At 42.8% G+C, this 22,370-nt stretch overlaps 1 protein-coding gene across 18 annotated transcripts in view; it reads left to right on the forward strand.

Moving 5' to 3' along the window:
• DTNA (dystrobrevin alpha) overlaps nt 1-21,446 on the forward strand; it is a 348,338-nt gene extending 326,892 nt beyond the window's left edge. For all 18 annotated transcript variants that reach the window (XM_068237333.1, XM_068237332.1, XM_068237336.1 and 15 more), the window contains 2 exons: nt 1,034-1,079; nt 14,442-21,446. In XM_068237333.1, coding sequence (XP_068093434.1) covers nt 1,034-1,051 — 18 coding nt within the window. In that variant the 3' untranslated portion in view covers nt 1,052-1,079; nt 14,442-21,446. The remainder of the gene's footprint in view (nt 1-1,033; nt 1,080-14,441) is intronic.
• Nucleotides 21,447-22,370: the final 924 nt, after the last annotated feature.

Genomic DNA, 22,370 nt, shown 5'->3' on the forward strand with positions numbered 1-22,370 from the left:
AACTGAAGTATTTTATGGTGTTGGTCGTGGAGCTGATATGCTGACATCAAACCAACAAACGATTATTAATACCTTTAATGACTAATTGTACACAAGGCTGGATTTAAACTTGTTGTGCCACTAGGCCAAGTATGTTGTGGTTCCCCTTTCTTGAGCAGCACCGCCCCTCCCATTTCATGTGCAGCCCCCTCTTCCATGTCTCTCATCCATGTACAGCAAATACCCTCTTTTATGTACAGCTCCCTTAAGCATTAATTTCTATTTTTGAGCTACAGCCACCCAAGGCCTGGGCCTTTGCGGCTTTTCCAGAAATCCAGCCCTGGCTGTACATGGTTGATTGCAAGCTTTCGAAAATGTTAAAGTGATCCTCCAGCCTAAAAAGCTACTCCGAAACACTGAAAAGGCTTGGTGTTTCTTTAACAGTTTCACAGCATCAGAACTTTTTTTTTTCTTACACATGCCTCATTTTAAGCTGCACAGAAGCTAATCTCCGCCCCATCAAAGAAATCTTCCTGGGCATTTTTCCCCTGATGCTGTGCAAAGCATGATGGGATTTCTGATGTTGTTCTTTTTGCCTAGCGCGCGCAGCTGGGAAGGGTGATCAGGACACAGGACAGTTGGAACTGTGTCTCATGTTCCCTGTCACCTCCTTCCAACCAAAAAGATGGCGGCCCCCATGCAATCACAAACATTTGCCTATACTTTTAAAACGGGGTAGGTAAGAGATGATATTACCTATCTATTTTAATTAACATAACTGACTTAACTTAATGACAGTATGTTTGTTTAGGTTGAAGTTCCTCTTTAAGTTTCTTCTGTATGCAGTATACAGAACTAGATCACAACAGTTCTGACCCAGTTCTGTATATTGCCTGAAGAAGTAACTTTAAGTTTCGAAAGGTTACAATAAACCATGTGCAGTTAATCATTAAAGGTATTAGCTGAATCATCGTTTGCTGGTTTGATGTCCTTTGCGCTCGCTCATCAGAGCAAGCTACTATTTTATAATTTTTACATTGCTTTCTTCCTACAGGTCAGTTTGCAAGGCTGAATGCACCATTCTCTTCCCTTCCCCTCAAGTACGTATTTTCCAACAAATATTTTGTTTACCAAATTTTACTACAAGCTTTTAGTTATTAAAAGCAATTTGTTGTCACAAAGATCATAAGTCAGCACAAAATGCTCATCCACTTGCTGACTTTCTTGTGTATATAAACATTCCAGCAGACTTCAGTTAAAGTGTACCAGAGACGCAAATAACGTCAAAAATCATATACTTAAGAAGAGTGAAGCCTCTGTATGCTAATGAGGCTCCCCATGTCATCCTTAGGCCCCCCCGTCAACAAGCACAGGCCCTCTAAAGATTACAGACAAGGGCTTGTAGTCTGATCAGGGCCACACTCCTCTTCAAGCATGAGAGTGGCGGTTCTGCGTTTGCTTGCGTACGGCTGTGCATGCGGAGTAAGCTGCAGCCACTCGTGCTAGTAGAGGAATGCGGCCCCGATCAGCTGTGGAGTCCATGCTCAGGAACTGGGGACCAGAGGATGCCTTTAGGGAGCCTCATTAGGATCCAAAGGCTTTCCCTTTCCTTATTTTTGTAGTTATTCGAATCTCGGTTACACTTTAACTGAAGTCTGCTGGAGTGTTTAAATACAGAAGAATATATACTGTACATTCAGGGGGAAATACAGCCTTACTGTCCCTAACCTCCTAATAATGCTAGTTATCAGTTGTGATATAAAGCCTGGATGAACACAATAACAGCTACGTGTCTCATCACTCCAGCTTCAGTCTACACATTGGTTTCCCACCACTAGTTCAGAAATTATTGAAGCTACATTATAACCCAGGGATCAAGCACTTCTTCAGCTGGGATCTAATAATGACAGCTTACATATTTTCCCTGCTTCAGCTTACTTTTATTGATTGATTCGCTTTTTAAAGCAAATCTGTAGCAAAAATAAACTTATGAGCTAATTGTATGTGTTGTACGGATAGTTAATAGAACAATAGAAGCAAAGAAATATAACCTTGCATCAGACTTCTGCAGTTCAATTTAGAATCCACACTCTATATTTTAAACTGTAAAACAAAGCAGAGCTAATGACCCTATGGACTATTGATCTTTTTCTATCTCTCCCCTGCCCTCAGAATTTGTATTCTGCCAAGAAAACTTTTATGGCTGTAATTTGCTTATCAGTGAGGTTTACTATTTTCCCAACAAGGTACCAGCAAGACAAACTGTCACTTGCATGCCTGAAAATTAACTCTTTCAGGCAGAAAAAACCCCCAGCATGGTTATTAATATATTTTGCACTGTACATATACGTACAGATTTATATCACAATGGGGTTGTTTCATCAAATGGCTGTAATATTACAGTGTACTCAAAGTTCACGGCAATGTCACCGTTACTTCTGCACATAAGTAATGAGATATGCTAGTAGTGTGACCCCTACTACCATAGTAACAGTACCGCTAATGGAGTACTGCAGGCCACACTACTAGCGTATCGTGTGGTACTTGCGTGCGGACGTAGCTGTAATATTGCAGTGCGCTGCGCATACGCTGTAATATTACCACTCTTTGATGCATCAACTCACATGTCGCCCCGGGTACACTTTAAGCTCTTCAGAAGACAGGACTGAGTTCTACCAAATTGGTTGACTAGCTCAGAGAAGCTCTTTTGTAAATATAACAACTCAAGTTTTTTTTTCCCCCTAGACTGAAAAACCATATGAGACTCTTTTCTTTGCTACTAATGTTCTATGTATTTTCTGTACTACCGTACGCATACAATTCATTATCTAATAAGTTTAGTTTCACTACAGATTTGCTTTAGCATGCCACAAACTGAAAATGGACAGCGTTTCTGTGATTTTCAGGGCACTCGACATGAAGAGCTTATGAAGATCACAGCTACTTTATAAGGATTTTGATGTCTGCAGTTTACAGTTCTGTTTATTTACGTTTAGGGAGCCAATGTCAAGCAGATGTCTTGTGCTCCTCTTTTTTTGTACCTGTGATTGAGGCCGTCAGTAACATCACAGTTGCTAGCACCCCAAACACATTTCAGTCATAATATAGCCTGGGTTGTACTACATGTGATGTTGACTGCACATGGGAGTAACCTAGTGATTATTACCCACATACTCCTATGCAAACATGTATTGTGCATTTTATAACTTGCTCTGCACCACCATGTTTTGAACAGCAGAGGGCACTCAAGCTCAAGTTGAAAATTTTGAAACTGTTTACAGATTCTTTAAAGGGAAGGTCCAAGCAAAAAAAAAATGAGTTTCACTTACCTGTGGCTTCTACCAGCCCCATGCAGCCATCCTGTGCCCTCGTAGTCACTCACTGCTGCTCCAGTCCCCCGCTGGCAGCTTTCTGACCTCGGAGGTCAGGGCCGAATTGCGTACATTTTTACACATTCCCGCTAGTGCAGGAACATTAACACATACATGTTTACGCGTTAGTGGTGCAACACGTAAATTTTTGTTCCTGCACTAGCTGGAATGCGTAAAAATGTATGCAATGTGGCCCTGACCTCCGAGGTCAGAAAGCTGCCAGCGGGGGACTGGAGCAGCAGTAAGTGACTACGAGGGCACAGGATGGCTACATGGGGCTGGTTGAAGCCCCAGGTAAGTGAAACTCATTTTTTTTTTGCTTGGACCTTCCCTTTAAATCTGTTTTGATGCTTTACTTTTTAAAGGTGCACTACAGCGAAAAACTGTTAAATTTAAAATATGTGCAAACATATACAAATAAGAAGTACATTTTTTCCAGAGTAAAATGAGCTATAAATTACTTTTCTCCTATGTTACTGTCACTTACAGTAGGTAGTAGAAATCTGACAGAAGTGACAGGTTTTGGACTAGTCCATCTCTTCATAGGGGATTCTCAGCAAGGCTGTTATTCTTTAAAAATGCATTCCTGAAAAAGGATTTAAACAATGATGCTGGCCAGCTTCCCTGCTCCCTACGAAGTTTTTTTTGGCAGTTGGACAACTGCCAAAAAAATTGTGTAAAAATGCATTCCTGAAAAAGGATTTAAACAATGATGCTGGCCAGCTTCCCTGCTCCCTACACAATTTTTTTGGCAGTTGGACAGAGCAACTGCCATTCACAAAGTGCTTTTGAAAATTAATATATGCCTGAAAATCCCCTATAAAGATATTTCTTTTCAAAAGCACTTAGTGAATGGCCGTTGCTCTGTCCAACTGCCAAAAAAAACTTCGTAGGGAGCAGGGAAGCTGGCCAGCATCATTGTTTAAATCCTTTTTCAGGAATGTCTTTTTAAAGAATAAAAGCCTTGCTGAGAATCCCCTATGAAGAGATGGACTAGTCCAAAACCTGTCACTTCTGTCAGATTTCTACTACTTACTGTAAGTGACAGCAACATAGGAGAAAAGTAATTTATGGCTCGTTTTACTCTGGAAACAATGTACTTCTTATTTGTATATGTTTGCACATATTTTACATTTTACAGTTTTTCGCTGTAGTGCCCCTTTAAGAGCCTCAGGGTACAATGAAAGCTTCCAGGCATCCAAGCTTCAAATATGTTATTGATGCACATGACCAATATAATTTGGTTGTAAATGAACATTTTCCTTGCACTATTTATATGTGTCTGCTGTACATTCTGATAGCTGTGTAGCACATTCAGTGGGACATGCAGGCCACACATTGGCAGATATCTGTCAGATCAACAGAAATATCCAACAATACAGGTGACCACTGAAATAAATTAGCAGTGAAGAGCAGCAAGGTTTCACTGTGATAATTTTGAGAACCAAATACAGGGATTTTTTTCTTTAATTATCATAAATATTATTGTAACACTGAAAGGTTTGTTTTGTTTTCTTTAAAGAGGATCTGTATTTAAAAAAAAAAAAAACCTCTGGGGGATACTTACATCGGGAGGGGTAAGCCTCTGGATTTTAACAAGGCTTCCCCCATCCTCCTCCATCCCTCCGTTGGTTTGCCAGGACCCCCCGAATCGCAGCGAGGTAAATATTTACCTACTGCGATCCTGTACAGGCATACTAGCTGCTCTTCATAGTTACAGTTATTTGGGCTGAAAAAAGACATATGTCCATTGAGTTCAACCAGAAAACAAAGTACAAAACCAGACTGCTCACTCACATATCACTGTTGATCCAGAGGAAGGCAAAAACCCCTTACAAGGAATGGTCCAATTAGCCCTAAAAGGGAAAAAATTCCTTCCCGACTCCAGATGGCAATCAGATAAAATCCCTGGACCAACACCACTGGGCATTACCTAGTAATTGTAGCCATGGATGTCTTTCATCGCAAGGAAAGCATCTAAGCCTCCTTTAAATGCAGATATAGAATTTGTCATAACTACTTCCTGTGGCAATGCATTCCACATCTTAATCACTCTTACTGTAAAAAACTCTTTCCTAAATAAATGGCTAAAACATTTTTCCTCCATGCGCAGATCATGTCCTCTAGTCCTTTGTGAAGGCGGAAATAGCCAAACCCGATCAATCCGCTCTACTGCACAGGTGCGAGTCCTTTAGTGCCTGCATAGTAGAGCCGATACGATTGCTCATGGTTATTTCCGCCTAGCCCTAATGAAGAACAGATGGTGCGCTTGCACTGGATCCCGGAGAGGTAACTAAATCAAGCCTTATCAAGCTTGTCGGAGGAGGATTCAGGGGAGACAGCGCTGGATTCCCCAAAGCTACAGGGGAGGGTGAAGCCTCATTGGGACCCTGAGTCTTCCCCCTCCCGAGGTAAGTATCCCCCAGAGGGCTTTTTTTTTTAATGCAGTCTCTTTAATTCTATCTATGTCCCCACTTGGAGAACTCATCCCTTACTGGGTTCCTGGGATCTCCATGAAGTGGTCAGGAAGGAGCCAAGAAAGGGCACCTGTAAGTTCTCTACTGTGAACACGGATTGCCTGACACCGGAGACTTCCTCTGTCTCGCTGCTCAGGGATTGAAAGGGGCTTCTTCAAAAATAATTGGCATAAATGGATCATTGCTGCTCACAGCTTTTGCAATTGAATGTTGTTAAAATTTGTATTGAATTTCAGTTTGCAGCCATCTAAGAATTTCCAAAACTGATTAGAAATACAAATTACTCTTCTGGGCAGCCTTGGCAACAGTAACTCTCTTGGGAGCACCATTGCTATGAGACTCTCCAGAAATTACCACCTGGCTTCAGGTGTAATTAGATGCACAGGCAAGTGGCTTTGTTACTCATTTTCATCACCTTGTTTGTTGACAGGCCGCACACTCCTATGTACTAGTTTCTGTTAGAACACTACTGAATGCTTATGTTAGATATGCATAAAAATACATCATCCAGCTGAAATGTTTGCCATTAAAGAGACACTGAAGCGAAAAAAAAAATATGATATAGTGAATTGGTTGTGTACTATGAATAATTACTAGAAGATTAGCAGCAAAGAAAATATTCTCATACTTTTATTTTCAGGTATATAGTGTTTTTTCTAACATTGCATTATTCTATAATATGTGCAGATTACACAACACTCAGCATTCAAAATGAGTCTTTCAGAGCAGTCTGTGAAGTAATGACATCTCCTCTAGCAGAGGAAAAGTAAACAGTTCAATTACAGTTGAGATAATAAAAGTCAGATAACAGCCCTCTCCACGACTAACTTGGTCGGAGAGCTTAATGGCTTGTTTGCATAGATATAACAACTGGAGTTTCTCAACTCTTCCTGTACTGGAAACAATTACACTGATGTATCTGATCTTAATGTTTTATTTCTTAGCTGTGCTACACATACAAATCATAATATCATCATTTTTTTTTCGCTTCAGTGTCTCTTTAACCACTTCCCGACCGCCTAACGCACAGAGGCGGCCGGGAAGTGGACCCCGCAAGGACCGCCGTATAGACAAATGGCGGCGGTCCTTGTAGGGGCATGGGCGGAGCGTTCGCGTCATCCGTGACGCGATCCTCCGCCTGGCGCCGCTCACCCGCCGCAGCATCCCGCCGGCCATACGGAAGCGCCGGCGGGATGTTAACCCGACGATCGCTGCATACAAAGTGTATAATACACTTTGTAATGTTTACAAAGTGTATTATACAGGCTGCCTCCTGCCCTGGTGGTCCCAGTGTCCGAGGGACCACCAGGGCAGGCTGCAGCCACCCTAGTCTGCACCAAGCACACTGATTTCCCCCCCCCCCCCCGCCCCAGATCGCCCACAGCACCCATCAGACCCCCCCCCCTGCCCACCCCCAGACCCCTGTTTGCACCCAATCACCCCCCTAATCACCCATCAATCACTCCCTGTCACTATCTGTAAACGCTATTTTTTTTATCCCCCCCCCCTGCCCCCTGCTCCCTCCTGATCACCGCCCACCCCTCAGATTCTCCCCAGACCCCCCCCCCAGACCCCCCCCCATGTACCGTATGCATCTATCCCCCCTGATCACCTGTCAATCACCTGTCAATCACCCGTCAATCACCCCCTGTCACTGCCACCCATCAATCAGCCCCTAACCTGCCCCTTGCGGGCAATCTGATCACCCCCCCACACCAATAGATCGCCCGCAGATCCGACATCAGATCACCTCCCAAATCCATTGTTTACATCTATTCTCTCCTCTAAACACCCACTAATTACCCATCAATCACCCATCAATCACCCCCTATCACCATCTGTCACTTTTACCTATCAGATCAGACCCTAATCTGCCCCTTGCGGGCACCCAATCACCCGCCCACACGCTCAGATTGCCCTCTGACCCCCCCTTATCAATTCACCAGTGCATTAATTACATCTGTTCTTCCCTGTAATAACCCACTGATCACCTGTCAATCACCTGCCAATCACCTATCACCCATCAATCACCCCCTGTCACCCCCTGTCACTGCCACCCATCAATCAGCCCCTAACCTGCCCCTTGCGGGCAATCTGATCACCCACCCACACCATTAGATCGCCCGCAAACCCGCCGTCAGATTACCTCCCAAATGTATTGTTTACATCTGTTATCTTCTCTAAACACCCACTAATTACCCATCAATCACCCATCAATCACCCCCTATCACCACCTGTCACTGTTACCTATCAGATCAGACCCTAATCTGCCCCTTGCGGGCACCCAATCACCCGCCCACACGCTCAGATTGCCCTCAGACCCCCCCCCCCCCCCCTTATCAATTCGCCAGTGCATTAATTACATCTGTCCTTCCCTGTAATAACCCACTGATCACCTGTCAATCACCTGCCAATCACCTATCACCCATCAATCACCCCCTGTCACTGCCACCCAACAATCAGCCCCTAACCTGCCCCTTGCGGGCAATCTGATCACCCACCCACACCAATAGATCGCCCGCAGATCCGACATCAGATCACCACCCAAGCGCAGCGTTTACATCTATTCTCTCCTCTAAACACCCATCAATCACCCCCTATCACCACCTGTCACTGTTACCCATCAGATCAGACCCTAATCTGCCCCTTGCGGGCACCCAATCACCCGCCTACACGCTCAGATTGCCCTCAGACCCCCCCTTATCAATTCGCCAGGGCATTATTTACATCTGTCCTTCCCTGTAATAACCCACTGATCACCTGTCAATCACCTGCCAATCACCCATCAATCACCCCCTGTCACTGCCACCCAACAATCAGCCCCTAACCTGCCCCTTGCGGGCAATCTGATCACCCACCCACACCAATAGATCGCCCGCAGATCCGACATCAGATCACCACCCAAGCGCAGTGTTTCCATCTATTCTCTCCTCTAAACACCCACTAATTACCCATCAATCACCCATCAATCACCCCCTATCACCACCTGTCACTGTTACCCATCAGATCAGACCCTAATCTGCCCCTTGCGGGCACCCAATCACCCGCCTACACGCTCAGATTGCCCTCAGACCCCCCCTTATCAATTCGCCAGTGCAATATTTACATCTGTTCTCCCCTGTAATAACCCACTGATTACCTGTCAATCACCTATCAATCACCCATCAATCACCCCCTGTCACTGCCACCCATCAATCACCCCCTGTCACTGCCACCCATCAATCACCCGCTGTCACTGCCACCCATCAATCAGCCCCTAACCCGCAAGGGCAATCTGATCACCCACCCACACCAATAGATCGCCCGCAGATCCGACGTCCGATCACCTCCCAAGTGCAGTGTTTACATCTGTTCTCTACCCTAAACACCCACTAATTACCCATCAATCACCCTCTGTCACTGCTACCTATCAGATTAGACCCCTATCTGCCCCTAGGGCACTCAATCACCCGCCCACACCCTCAGAATGCCCTCAGACCCCAGCCCTGATCACCTCGCCAGTGCATTGGTTGCATCTATTCCCCCCTCTAATCACACCTTGAGACACCCATCAATCACCTCCTGTCACCCCCTAGCACACCTACCCATCAGATCAGGCCCTAATTTGCCCCGTGTGGGCTCCTGATCACTCGGCCAAACCCTCAGACCCCCTTCCGATCACCTCCCCAGTGCATTGATTGCATCTATTTTCCCCTCTAACCACCCCCTAAGACACCCATCAATCACCTCCTGTCACCCCCTAGCACTCCTATCCATCAGATCAGGCCCAATACAACCTGTCATCTAAAAGGCCACCCTGCTTATGACCGGTTCCACAAAATTCGCCCCCTCATAGACCACCTGTCATCAAAATTTGCAGATGCTTATGCCCCTGAACAGTCATTTTGAGACATTTGGTTTCCAGATTACTCACGGTTTTGGGCCCGTAAAATGCCAGGGCGGTATAGGAACCCCACAAGTGACCCCATTTTAGAAAAAAAGACACCCCAAGGTATTCTGTTAGGTGTATGACGAGTTCATAGAAGATTTTATTTTTTGTCAAAAGTTAGCGGAAATTGATTTTTATTGGTTTTTTTTTCACAAAGTGTCATTTTTCACTAAATTGTGACAAAAATAAAATCTTCTATGAACTCGCCATACACCTAACAGAATACCTTGGGGTGTCTTCTTTCTAAAATGGGGTCACTTGTGGGGTTCCTATACTGCCCTGGCATTTTAGGGGCCCTAAACCGCGAGGAGTAGTCTAGAAAACAAATGCCTCAAAATGACATGTGAATAGGACATTGGGCCCCTTAGCGCACCTAGGCTGCAAAAAAGTGTCACACATGTGGTACCGCCGTACTCAGGAAAAGTAGTATAATGTGTTTTGGGGTGTATTTTTACACATACCCATGCTGGGTGGGAGAAATTTCTATGTAAATGGACAATTGTGTGTAAAAAAATAAAACAATTGTCATTTACAGAGATATTTCTCCCACTTAGCATGGGTATGTGTAAAAATACACCCCAAAACGCATTATACTACTTCTCCTGAGTACGGCGGTACCACATGTGTGGCACTTTTTTACACCCTAAGTACGCTAAGGGGCCCAAAGTCCAATGAGTACCTTTAGGATTTCACAGGTCATTTTGCGACATTTGGTTTCAAGACTACTCCTCACGGTTTAGGGCCCCTAAAATGCCAGGGCAGTATAGGAACCCCACAAATGACCCCATTCTAGAAAGAAGACACCCAAAGGTATTCCGTACGGAGTATGGTGAGTTCATAGAAGATTTTATTTTTTGTCACAAGTTAGCGGAAAATGACACTTTGTGAAAAAAAAACAATTAAAATCAATTTCCGCTAACTTGGGACAAAAAAATAAAAACTTCTATGAACTCACCATACTCCTAACGGAATACCTTGGGGTGTCTTCTTTCTAAAATGGGGGTCATTAGTGGGGTTCCTATACTGCCCTGGTATTTTAGGGGCCCTAAACCGTGAGGAGTAGTCTTGAAACAAAAATGACCTGTGAAATCCTAAAGGTACTCATTGGACTTTGGGCCCCTTAGTGCAGTTAGGGTGCAAAAAAGTGCCACACATGTGGTATCGCCGTACTCGGGAGAAGTAGTATAATGTGTTTTGGGGTGTATTTTTACACATACCCATGCTGGGTGGGAGAAATACCTCTGTAAATGACAATCTTTTGATTTTTTTACACACAATTGTCCATTTACAGAGGTATTTCTCCCACCCAGCATGGATATGTGTAAAAATACACCCCAAAACACATTGTACTACTTCTCCCGAGTATGGCGATACCACATGTGTGGCACTTTTTTGCACCCTAACTGCGCTAAAGGGCCCAAAGTCCAATGAGTACCTTTAGGATTTCACAGGTCATTTTGAGAAATTTCGTTTCAAGACTACTCCTCACGGTTTAGGGCCCCTAAAATGCCAGGGCAGTATAGGAACCCCACAAATGACCCCATTTTAGAAAGAAGACACCCCAAGGTATTCCGTTAGGAGTATGGTGAGTTCATAGAAGATTTTATTTTTTGTCAAAAGTTAGCGGAAATTGATTTTAATTGTGTTTTTTCACAAAGTGTCATTTTCCGCTAACTTTTGACAAAAAATAAAATCTTCTATAAACTCACCATACTCCAAACGGAATACCTTGGGGTGTCTTCTTTCTAAAATGGGGTCATTTGTGGTGCATTTTAGGGGCCCTAAACCGTGAGGAGTAGTCTTGAAACGAAATTTCTCAAAATGACCTGTGAAATCCTAAAGGTACTCATTGGACTTTGGGCCCTTTAGCGCAGTTAGGGTGCAAAAAAGTGCCACACATGTGGTATCGCCGTACTCAGGAGAAGTAGTATAATGTGTTTTGTGGTGTATTTTTACACATACCCATGCTGAGTGGGAGAAATATCTCTGTAAATGGACAATTGTGTGTAAAAAAAATTAACAAATTGTCATTTAGGGCTGGTGCACACCGAGCGGCTTTTTGGGTGTTTTCAGATCCGCTTGCGGCTGCGGATCTGCTTGGTCAATGTATCTCAATGGGGTGGTGCACACCAGAGCGGCAGGCGTTTTGCAGAAACGAAAAATGCCTGGGTGAGGCATTTTTTGGATTTCGGATGCGTTTCTGCCTCAATGTTAAGTATAGGAAAAACGCAAACCGCTCTGAAAAACGGCACTTCAGAGCGGTTTTGCAGGCGTTTTTGTTACAGAAGCTGTTCAGTAACAGCTTTACTGTAACAATATATGAAATCTACTATACTGAAAACCGCAGCAGCAATCCGCAAAACGCTAGCAAAACGCCTCATAAAAATAAAAAAAAGCGTTTAAAAATCTGCTAGCATTTTGCGGATCTGCTAGCGGGTTTTGGTGTGCACCAGCCCTCACAGAGTTATTTCTCCCACCCAGCATGGGTATGTGTAAAAATACACCCCAAAACACATTATACTACTTCTCCTGAGTACGGCAATACTACATGTGTGGCACTTTTTTGCAGCCTAACTGCGCTAAGGGGTCCAAAGTCCAATGAGCACCTTTAGGCTTTACAGGGGTGCTTACAATTTAGCACCCCCCAAAATGTCAGGACAGTAAACACACCCCACAAATGACCCCATTTTGGAAAGTAGACCCTTCAAGGTATTCAGAGAGGGGCATGGTGAGTCCGTGGCAGATTTCATTATTTTTTTTGTCGCAAGTTAGAAGAAATGGAAACTTTTTTTTTTTTTTTTTTTTCTCACAAAGTGTCATTTTCCGCTTACTTGTGACAAAAAATAATATCTTCTATGAACTCACTATGCCTCTCAGTGAATACTTTGGGATGTCTTCTTTCCAAAATGGGGTCATTCGGGGGGTATTTATACTATCCTGGAATTCTAGCCCCTCATGAAACATGACAGGGGGTCAGAAAAGTCAGAGATGCTTGAAAATGGGAAAATTCACTTTTTGCACCATAGTTTGTAAACGCTATAACTTTTACCCAAACCAATAAATATACACTGAATGGGTTTTTTTTAATCAAAAACATGTTTGTCCACATTTTTCGCACTGCATGTATACAGAAATTTTACTTTATTTGAAAAATGGCAGCACAGAAAGTTAAAAAAATCATTTTTTTGCCAAAATTCATGTCTTTTTTGATGAATATAATAAAAAGTAAAAATCGCAGGAGCAATCAAATAGCACCAAAAGAAAGCTTTATTAGTGACAAGAAAAGGAGCCAAAATTCATTTAGGTGGTAGGTTGTATGAGCGAGCAATAAACCGTGAAAGCTGCAGTCGTCTGAATGGAAAAAAAGTGGCCGGTCCTTAAGGGGTAGAAAGCCCTAGGTCCTCAAGTGGTTAATCTTGCAATATATGGAGCCAAACTAAAAACCATTGAAGTTTTGCTCAACAAAGGTGGAATTTTCCTTTAACTCATCCCATGCCTTTATTTATGAAATGCATATATGTATACACCTGATGTGAACAGAATTAATAAAACCAGTTTAAAAGAAGGATAAATTCTGGACTTCGGAAAGATATGGGAAGGGTTAAATGTTTTATTACACTCTAAGCAACTGAACAGGAAAAATAGACTCTACTGAGGCGTAGTTGCAGTACTGGACACAAATTGCTAATCTCTCTGCAGCATAGGGATGAAATAGGGTCAGGTGATCAGTTCTGTGCCAAGGAAGCAGCACCAACCCTCCTGACCACTTCCTGTTTTCTGAAGGGATCTCAGTCATGTGATACATTTTTCATTAGAATTTCTGCATAGCCTTAAAATAAACCAGAGCTGACGGAATATGAAAAATCGATACTTACACGGGGCTTCCTCCAACCCCATAAGCACATGCGAGTCCCTCGCCGTCCTCCCATGGTCTGCCGTTCAGCCGCGTAACAGGCTCAGTCGCGTCAGTCCCGGTCTACTTATGGGGCTGGAGGGAGCCCCCTGGGTAAGTATCTATTTTCCATATTACATCAGCTCTGGTACACTGTAACTAGCAATTATCTGTAGGTGTACTAGGGCATTAAAATTATCATAGTGAAGCTTCACTGCACATTTATTTCATCGTACTACCTGCACTGTTGGTACATTCTGTTGATTTGATAAAAAAACACGTTAACCTGCCAATTTGGCCAGCATAATTGGAAATATTTTAGAAAAGTTGCCTCTGATAAGAGTGATTTGAAAAAGTGTTGTTTTTTTACTGTTATATTTGCGCACACATTTGACTATGTATGAGATGGAACTGTTTACAGTAGTAAAGCCAAATATCAATTCAGGGAGCTGGAAAATTGGGATTTTGATTCTGTCCCTTGGATGAATTCTCGATAAATCATCCCCAGCAGTATCCTTATATTGGTCTGTTTATGGTGGAGTGGCTATAGGCATGGGACAGAGCACGGAAAGCTGAGCTATGGAGACTCATAGATTTCTTATTGTGTAGGAAAAATGTATTGTCATATCAATTGCTGCCACTTGACTGTGTATCAAGATTACATATCCAACCTTTGCGAACTTCCAGAACAAATTTGTGTAGCATTTGTACGGTTCTGCACTTTCTTTTTGATGTGTAGGTTTCCTTGTGGTACAGTCCATCAATCTGACATCACTGCCCCTTGTCTTCTACAGATACAGCAGAACAGAGAAGACGCACAAAGCAGGAGACGGAAATTGATTGACACACACCCATCATAGCAGCCTGGAGAATGCAGGGTTAATTCCCACACTGCTTCTTCTGGTACAAGGGCATCAGAGTCTCACAGAATGTAGCACAGTGCATTTATGCTAAAAATTTGTAGTTGTGTGTTTGGGGGGGGGGAGCATTTTTTTACCTTAAATATAATTAGCATCGCTTACAATGGAAGGAAAATATATTAGCATTTGCACAGGTTGTTGAACATACGTTTACAAAACTCATAATAGGTCTAAATTCTAAGATGCCAGAGGAGATTGTTAACAGTAGTTGATCTTTCTGTCAATGCTCAGGGGAAGGGGGGATGTGCAGCGGAGCTTTCCAGTAGGCTGCACGGGTGAGTATATCAGCCAGGTGTATGCAAATCTCTTCTCTGCCACTGGAAAGATTATCAGAGGAGAGCCTCTTTACTGCCACATAGTGGTGACCCTAAGAAGCCAATGATTTATAGAATTACTGTTCACTGTCAGCTGGTACTACTAGATGTCTGAGTGCCTTAGTTCCACCGGAATCTACTCAGCTACTTATCTAGTAGTAGTAGTAGTATCTAGGCAAGCAGCATTGCGTGCAGTGCAACTTATTACTGCAAAAAGACACCGTGTAAAAGCTGGGAACCCTTCTATGTATCATTAAGGGCTTCCTAGATCAACCTAAATTGCATTGGTGAGATCAAATAAGAGCAGAATACTGGATACTACAACTTGCAATGTACACGCATAGCCATTTCCAAGCTTGAGCTATACATTCATAAAAACAGCACTTTTAATTTTTATTTAAATATTCTTTGGAAGGATTTGCACTTGCGTTGGGACTGTGCTCCTGGTTATGAACTCGCTGTAAGCTTTTTATTGCAGTAAAGGCACTGAAACCTTCCAAGAGTCAGTCCCAACCAGTGCTTCAATGCTGTTTCAGTCACTGGATATCATTGGATGCATTAATTTAAATCTTGTTTTTATTAGTTGAAAAAAAGATACTTTACTTGTGAAACGATCATTTAAACTATATTAAAAAAAAAAGTTTTTGTTTAGGGCTAATTGCATAATTTTGTATTTCTTTTTTTCCTTTTCGAGAGCTCACAAATCAGCCATACAAGTTTTTAGTGTAAATATCTATATAAATAAATATATATTTTTCATTTTCAATAGAGGCGCTATCATATACAGAAGAAATAGACAAATTATACAATATTGAAATGATTTAGAATCTAGTTTTGCAATCCACACAGATGCTACTAAAACTGTGAATATATTTGAAGCTAGACATTATTAACCCCCTCACTGCCATAGGGCTCTGCAGCGTCCATTTTGTTTTTTTGCAGCGCACTGCATGCCCATCCTTGGCAGCTGAAGGGATAAAGCTGTTTATAAACCACAGGTGCCATAATAACCCAAGCTAACAGAAACTTCACTCATGACTTACTATATATAATGCTTTTGCCTCTTGTTCTTTTATTTTATTGCTGTGTTTTTGCACATGTGAAATTATCACTTGAGTTCTAGAAGGTTCTATTTTGTGTTTTTCTTTTTATTTGAGGCCTTTATATTCAATGCTACTGTGTGCTTGCTCTCTTTTTGAATCGGACCTGTCTCCTGCATATACCTAGCCATTAACTGGGCAATAACAATGCCGTGTCTGATCCATTACTTGCAATCAGAGACATGACTGATGATTGAAATACTACAAGAATAGTGTCTGAGGAAGGGTAAGCCTTGTTGCCTTGAGTGACCAGTTGGATACCCCCCTTTTTCCCTCCTACTGGGAACGTGAAGGGGAAAATGTGATTGCTGCTGCAATAAGGTCAGTTCAGGTTTTAGACACTGTTTTATGGATCATACACCTTATGCTTACAAAATGGCTGACATGATGACTAGGCAACAGGCCCCATATATGTCTTTTGAATGCATTATAGTAAACTACTTTCATTTTGCATGAGTATTATAGGCACATAGTTGTAGCAGTACCAAGCACAAGGGCTGGCACGTTTGGAGAAACTTTGGCAAGAGGCTCCCAAACTCTGCTAGTGGGAATCACTGGATTATGGCTGAAGCCGACAGAACAGAATCTTTTATGTAGGGTATTTGCTATAGGAATTTATGTTTACACCTTAGAGTTTCTCTTTTTCATGTTGATTTAGGAAACTGTAAAAGTTAATGAATGCGTTTGAATGCCCCCTCCCCATTTTGTCTTTAACACTGGACCCAACATTCTTGCAATTTAAACTGATTATGGATAATCAGGTGGAAGTGAACACAGTAGACAGGGCAACAATAGCAAGTGATGCAGTGCTGCCTCATCTGGAAATCTTGCAGAATAGCAGTACTTCTATTGCTGCATCTATACGAACCTAGCTAGTAAGCAGGCTAGCTATTTTTTCAGAAGGGGATTGGAATGATCAGGAAGAACTTTAAATGGTTAGAAAAAAACTTAAATATACTGTGTTTGTAGAACAAAAAAATCAGTCCATTTAAACAGTCTAAGATTTGTTTATATTCTAGTGCATGTTTAAAGTTATAACTAAAATGTGTGCTTTTGTTATTGCCCCCCAAACATCTCAAAGAATATTAAGCTAATTGAAAAACAAAAAAATAATCTTAGCCATATAAGTGGTGCAAATTTTTTTTTTTATTTTTTTTTTTTAGATTGGGCGGGTAGGGTTTTTTTTTTTTACATTGATACTAAGGAAACGCTTTGTTCATGAACACGAATGTCCTTGGCAGGTTTTGGTGCACCATATCAATATTAGAAATATTTACAAAGAAGAAGAGAAATCAGCTGAAAATTTACTCTTTATTATTATTTTTATTTTATTTTTTTGGTCTCAACCCAAGGTTTAACAAAGTACCATGTGAAAATCAGCGATTGTAAAGTCACAGTTGGTTATGAAGAAAGTAACAAGAATAATATATGGACGCACAAGGATTCAGAATGATGTTTAGCTGCTGAGTGCTTTCCATAAGCAAGTAATCAGAGTTGGGAAATGGATAATTAGCCATTTGCACAGTACTCGGTGTACTGTGGTGTGGTGATTTTAATGAGAGAAGCTGGCTGTCCTATTGCCCTCCGAGTGTTCACAGAATGTATAGCGAATGATCATTAGAATGTAGAATATTTTATAGAGTTGCAAATGATTTGTGTGGCCTTCACTGCAATACTTTTCCTGAGGTACTTTTGCTGTTGTTTATTTTTTTTTCCTTTTGCATGGGTCAACCAATAGTTGTCTAGAAAGTATTTTTTTTTCTTTTTTTATATTTATCTCACTTATTTTACATTTTGAAGTGCACCTGCTAACTACACCCACAATGGAAGTGGCCATTTTGAGAGCTGGATTAATATTCCTATGAGTGAGGGCAGCAGTATAAGTCTAGCTATAAGCTGTGTATGCATTATCAGATGCTAAACTTCATTTTGCAAACAGATTTCTCAGGTAATCTGCTAGTTAATTTCTGCAAGGCAGCAATTTATCACTCTAGTCTCTAGTCTTAAAATGTTGTTCGTTAAACTTAGAATATGTTATTCCTTTTGTATCACAAGTTCTTGATGAGTCCCACATTGCCTAGATCTTCTGTCATAGGACCCCCATTCTGCCAAAGGGCTCTGATAAGTAAGTTTGTTACATCATGACCATTGGACGCCCTATGGTTGCTTTTGCAACCTAGTCTCAATGTGTATATAAGCAGAGGAAGTCCAAAACCTCCTATAGAGAGTTCTCAGTTGTTGGATCAGTGTATCAGCCCCAAACAAAGTAGAAGAAGAGTATCCGCAAACTTAAATGAGTGCTAAAACTGGTATCTTTATTTAGGTCGGAAAGACACAGGAACATCCACCAAACAACTGCCGTGAATCGGGCTTACAATCCACCCTTAGTCATAGTTGCCTGGATTGTAAGCCCAACACGTGTCGTTTGTTTCAGAATCAGATTTATTTCGCCAAATACAGCAAGCGCTATATTCTGAATTTTTTTGTGGTACACATAGCATGGACATAGTACAGGTTGACAAGAAGCACAACACAGACAATTTACAACTACAGTAATTGTATACATGACAGAAACTGGGTCGTAGGTTAGTGTTAAATCCTGCAGTGCAGGAGCAGTCCAATAATAATAATAGTAATAATGATGATGGTGATGGTGGCCCCAGACAGACCCTGGGCAGTTGAGAATGAGGGCAGGCAGCGGTGAGAGCTGCCTTAGAGACCCCGCTAGGGCATGTCAGTAGGCGGGCCCGGTAGTGGAAGGTTGGAGTTAAGCAGCCGAACCGCTTGGGAGAAGAAGGTGTTCATCCATCTGGTGGTTTTACATGGTATAGACCTGTAGCGGCGGCCCAATGGGAGGAGCTTGAAGTAGCGACTGCCTGGGTGGGAGGGATCACGGGAGATCACAGTGGCACTCTTCCTCATCCTAGCGGAGTGGAGGAGATCAAGAGGTGGAAGAGGGGACCCGATGATTCTCTCTGCATCAGCTATGACTCTCTGCAGCTTATGTTTGTCGCTGGCCGTTGCGCCCGCGTACCAGACAATGACTTAGGAGCAGAGGATAGATTCTATAGTGGCAGTATAGAAGCTGGTCAGCAGTTCCCTGGGGATGCCGAATCTCTTCAGTTGGTGCAGGAAGAGCAATCTCTGCTGTGATTTCTTCTGTATTATGGAGGTGTTCTGTCCCCACTTCAGGTTGTTAGTGAGAGTCGTGCCGAGGAACCGCACGGCTGTCGCCCTCGAGACTTCGGTACCCCCAATGAGGATAGGTAGGAGGGTTCCTACCTATATAGTCTACAACTAGTTCAACAGCCTTTGCGGAGTTGAGAACTAGGTTATTGTCCCTGCACCAGTTGAAGATTCTCTCAACTTCGCTGCGGTACTCATGCTCTCCGTTACTGCCAATTAGGCCGATGATAGTGGTGTCGTCTGCAAATTTGATGACTTTCACAGAGTCAGCAGATGATATGCAATTGTTGGTATAGAAGGAGAACAATAGTGGTGACAGTACACAGCCTTGTGGAGCCCCAGTGTTGTTGGTTCTGACGCTGGAGTAGCAGTTGCCGAGCTTCACCTGTTGCGTTCTGTTTGTCAGGAAGTCCTTGAACCAGGCTCGAAGGGTGGGATCTACTACGAGCTGCGCCAGATTGGTGAGCAGGATGTCTGGGCAGATCGTGTTCAACGCCGAGCTAAAATCCAGAAACAGGATCCTAGCATAGGAGACAGGGTTGTCTAGGTGCTCCGTGATGTACGCCAGGCTGGCATTTATGGCGTCCTCCACGGATCTGTTTGCCCTATAAGCAAATTGGAGCTGGTCAAGGTGAGTGTCCGTGTGCCTCTTCAGGTGGGCTAGGACCATCCGCTCAAGGAGATTCATAATGTTGGAAGTTAGGGCCACAGGTCGGAAGTTGTTGTGCTCAGTGCTGCCGGGTTTTTAGGGGACTGGTACAATTGCAGACCGCTTGAAACAGGAGGGGGTACTGTACCGTCCGATAGTTACCGTTCGAATAAGGTGGTGAACACAGGGGCTAACTGATCAGCACAGGTTCTCAGGCAGATCGATGACACTCCATCTGGGCCAGATGTGGATGTTTCAGTGTCCTGTGTCTGACCCAAATAAAGATGCCTGTTTTAACACTCGTTTGAGTTTGCAGATCCTCTTCTTCTACTCATTTTGTATGGGTTGTAATTATAGACTTATCATTGATAGTTGAAAGCCTGTAGTAGCTTCTTATTAACCATTGCGGGCCATTGTGCTTGGCAGATCATTATGGGGTGCAAACATGGCACCTTACATGCTTGTCATATTTTATTCCTCCCATCCCAACATCTGTGGGTGAGTGTAGCTGTTGAGTAGGTAGAAGCAATTTTACCCGAAAGTAGTATTATAGCTGCTTTCAAGGGACACTTCAATAACCTTCCTTCAAAATCCAAACAGTACAGTGGAAGGCAGCTTCCCTTGAGAGCAGCCATGGCATACTGCACCAGTACTACAGTACTTGCTGTCTCAGTCTCTATACTTGCAAATGCCCTGGCTTTTGGCACTACTCTATATTATCAACTACCCTGGTCTGCCACACACTGTACTTCGAGCTACCCCTATCTTCAGTGGCCAGCATGAATTCATACCTATCCCTGGCTAGCTCTAATGCAATCCTCAGATACTCATGGCTAGCACAGTTTTCTACTCCACATCTCAGGGCTGCTATGTTTGTTTGCATTTATGCATATTTGTAGAAGAGACGGGAAGCCATAATTACTCAAGCGTACAATGGGCAGTAGAACAGCCCTGACCGTAAGACTGTTGAGCCCTAATGCCACCTTTTGATGAACCTTATGCCCTGTATAACCTGATGATGATTATGTAAAGCAAATTTCCATTCAGGTTGGTGTGGCCATGTGGCCTGTATTAGAGTACTGACTCTAAACTCTCAAGAACCAATAGACTACTTTAAGATTCTTGGTATAGGCTGCTTACTCATGCATATTGATTCATCCATAAAATGGCCTCAACCACTATGCCTTGGCAACAGATGCACTTTTAAATACTGTAGATAGGCCTTGTACATATGGGCAGCCTCAGGTTGCTTCAGTCAAGTGGTATCATTGTAATATATGAAGCAGATAAGAGCAAGCACTTCTTGGTGCTCGAACAGGCCTTTTGACTTCTGAACCAAAAATATCATCTGAAAATCTCAAGGTTACTAACCAATGTTTTTAATTGTATAACTACTGTACTTGACCACTTGAAGAACACAAGGACAGACACACTAAAGAATTTGACAATGTTCATTGGTATTGTAATAAAACTACTATTGTATGGAAAATTTTGTATTGCTGTTAAGTATTGTTTTGTGTGCGTGTTGGAACTTACATGGGACATGTCTTATTTTGAAGTGGTTATAATAACTGTGTGTCTATATTTTGGAATGGAATTATTTCTTCATTAAAACAAGTTTTTAAAAACATTTTTCTTCTGAGTACATTAATCTTTTTATATAGTGTTAAAAATGCAAACATAATACATGAAACCTGTTACAGGAAGTAGACCTACAAATACAGACAGAAACTTTCAAAACTCCTATTGTAAAGGTAGGTATACATTGTTAGGTAAATCAATACTGTGGGGAAGAGGGAGGGGCAGTTATTCTTACTGGCTGGATAGTGGCAGTGGCTGGATAGCGTACTGGTTAAGGGCACTGCCTTTAACGTGGGAGACCAGGGTTCAAATCCTGGCTAGGGTCATTACCTATTTAGTAAGGAGTTCAAGGCAAGATTTCCTAACACTGCAGGGTGGCCTCTTGAGCGCTTTCCAGTGGCTGCAGCTCTTGAGCGCTTTGAGTCCGACAGGAGAAAAGCACTATACAAATGTTCAGATTTCATCACTAGAGGGTAGACTCTGGATGATCCAGAGGCTTCTCTAATCCACCTCCACCCCACCGCTGCTCATCAAGACCCTCTTCTGCTTGTGGCCACGCACCAATCCATGTGGCTGCACTGCACAGTTGAAAGTATGGCCAACTACACAGACTGGAGCACAGCCGTGAAGAAGAAGGTCCCAGTGAGCAGCGATGGGGTGGAGGAGGATCGGAGAAGTCTCATGAACGTATTTCACAAGCACTTACCGAAAACGTTGTGAGGATCCCAGTGCTAGATCAGTGGGGTCGAGGAGGATGGGGGAAGCCTCTGCACTATCCAGAGCTTTACCACTACTGAGGTAAGTATTGCATTTTTACACTTTTTTGCACCACCTTGTAGCTTTTTTCCTACTAAATACAGTACAAAGTACAAAGATATGCAAATCTACATTGTGCACTACCCCAACCCACCCCCAACACACACACACTCCCAGCGGCATTAATCACATACTGAATGGGCATGCCCAATTGATA

This window comes from Hyperolius riggenbachi, chromosome 5, assembly GCF_040937935.1.
Source record: "Hyperolius riggenbachi isolate aHypRig1 chromosome 5, aHypRig1.pri, whole genome shotgun sequence".
Taxonomy (NCBI): Eukaryota; Metazoa; Chordata; class Amphibia; order Anura; family Hyperoliidae; genus Hyperolius; species Hyperolius riggenbachi.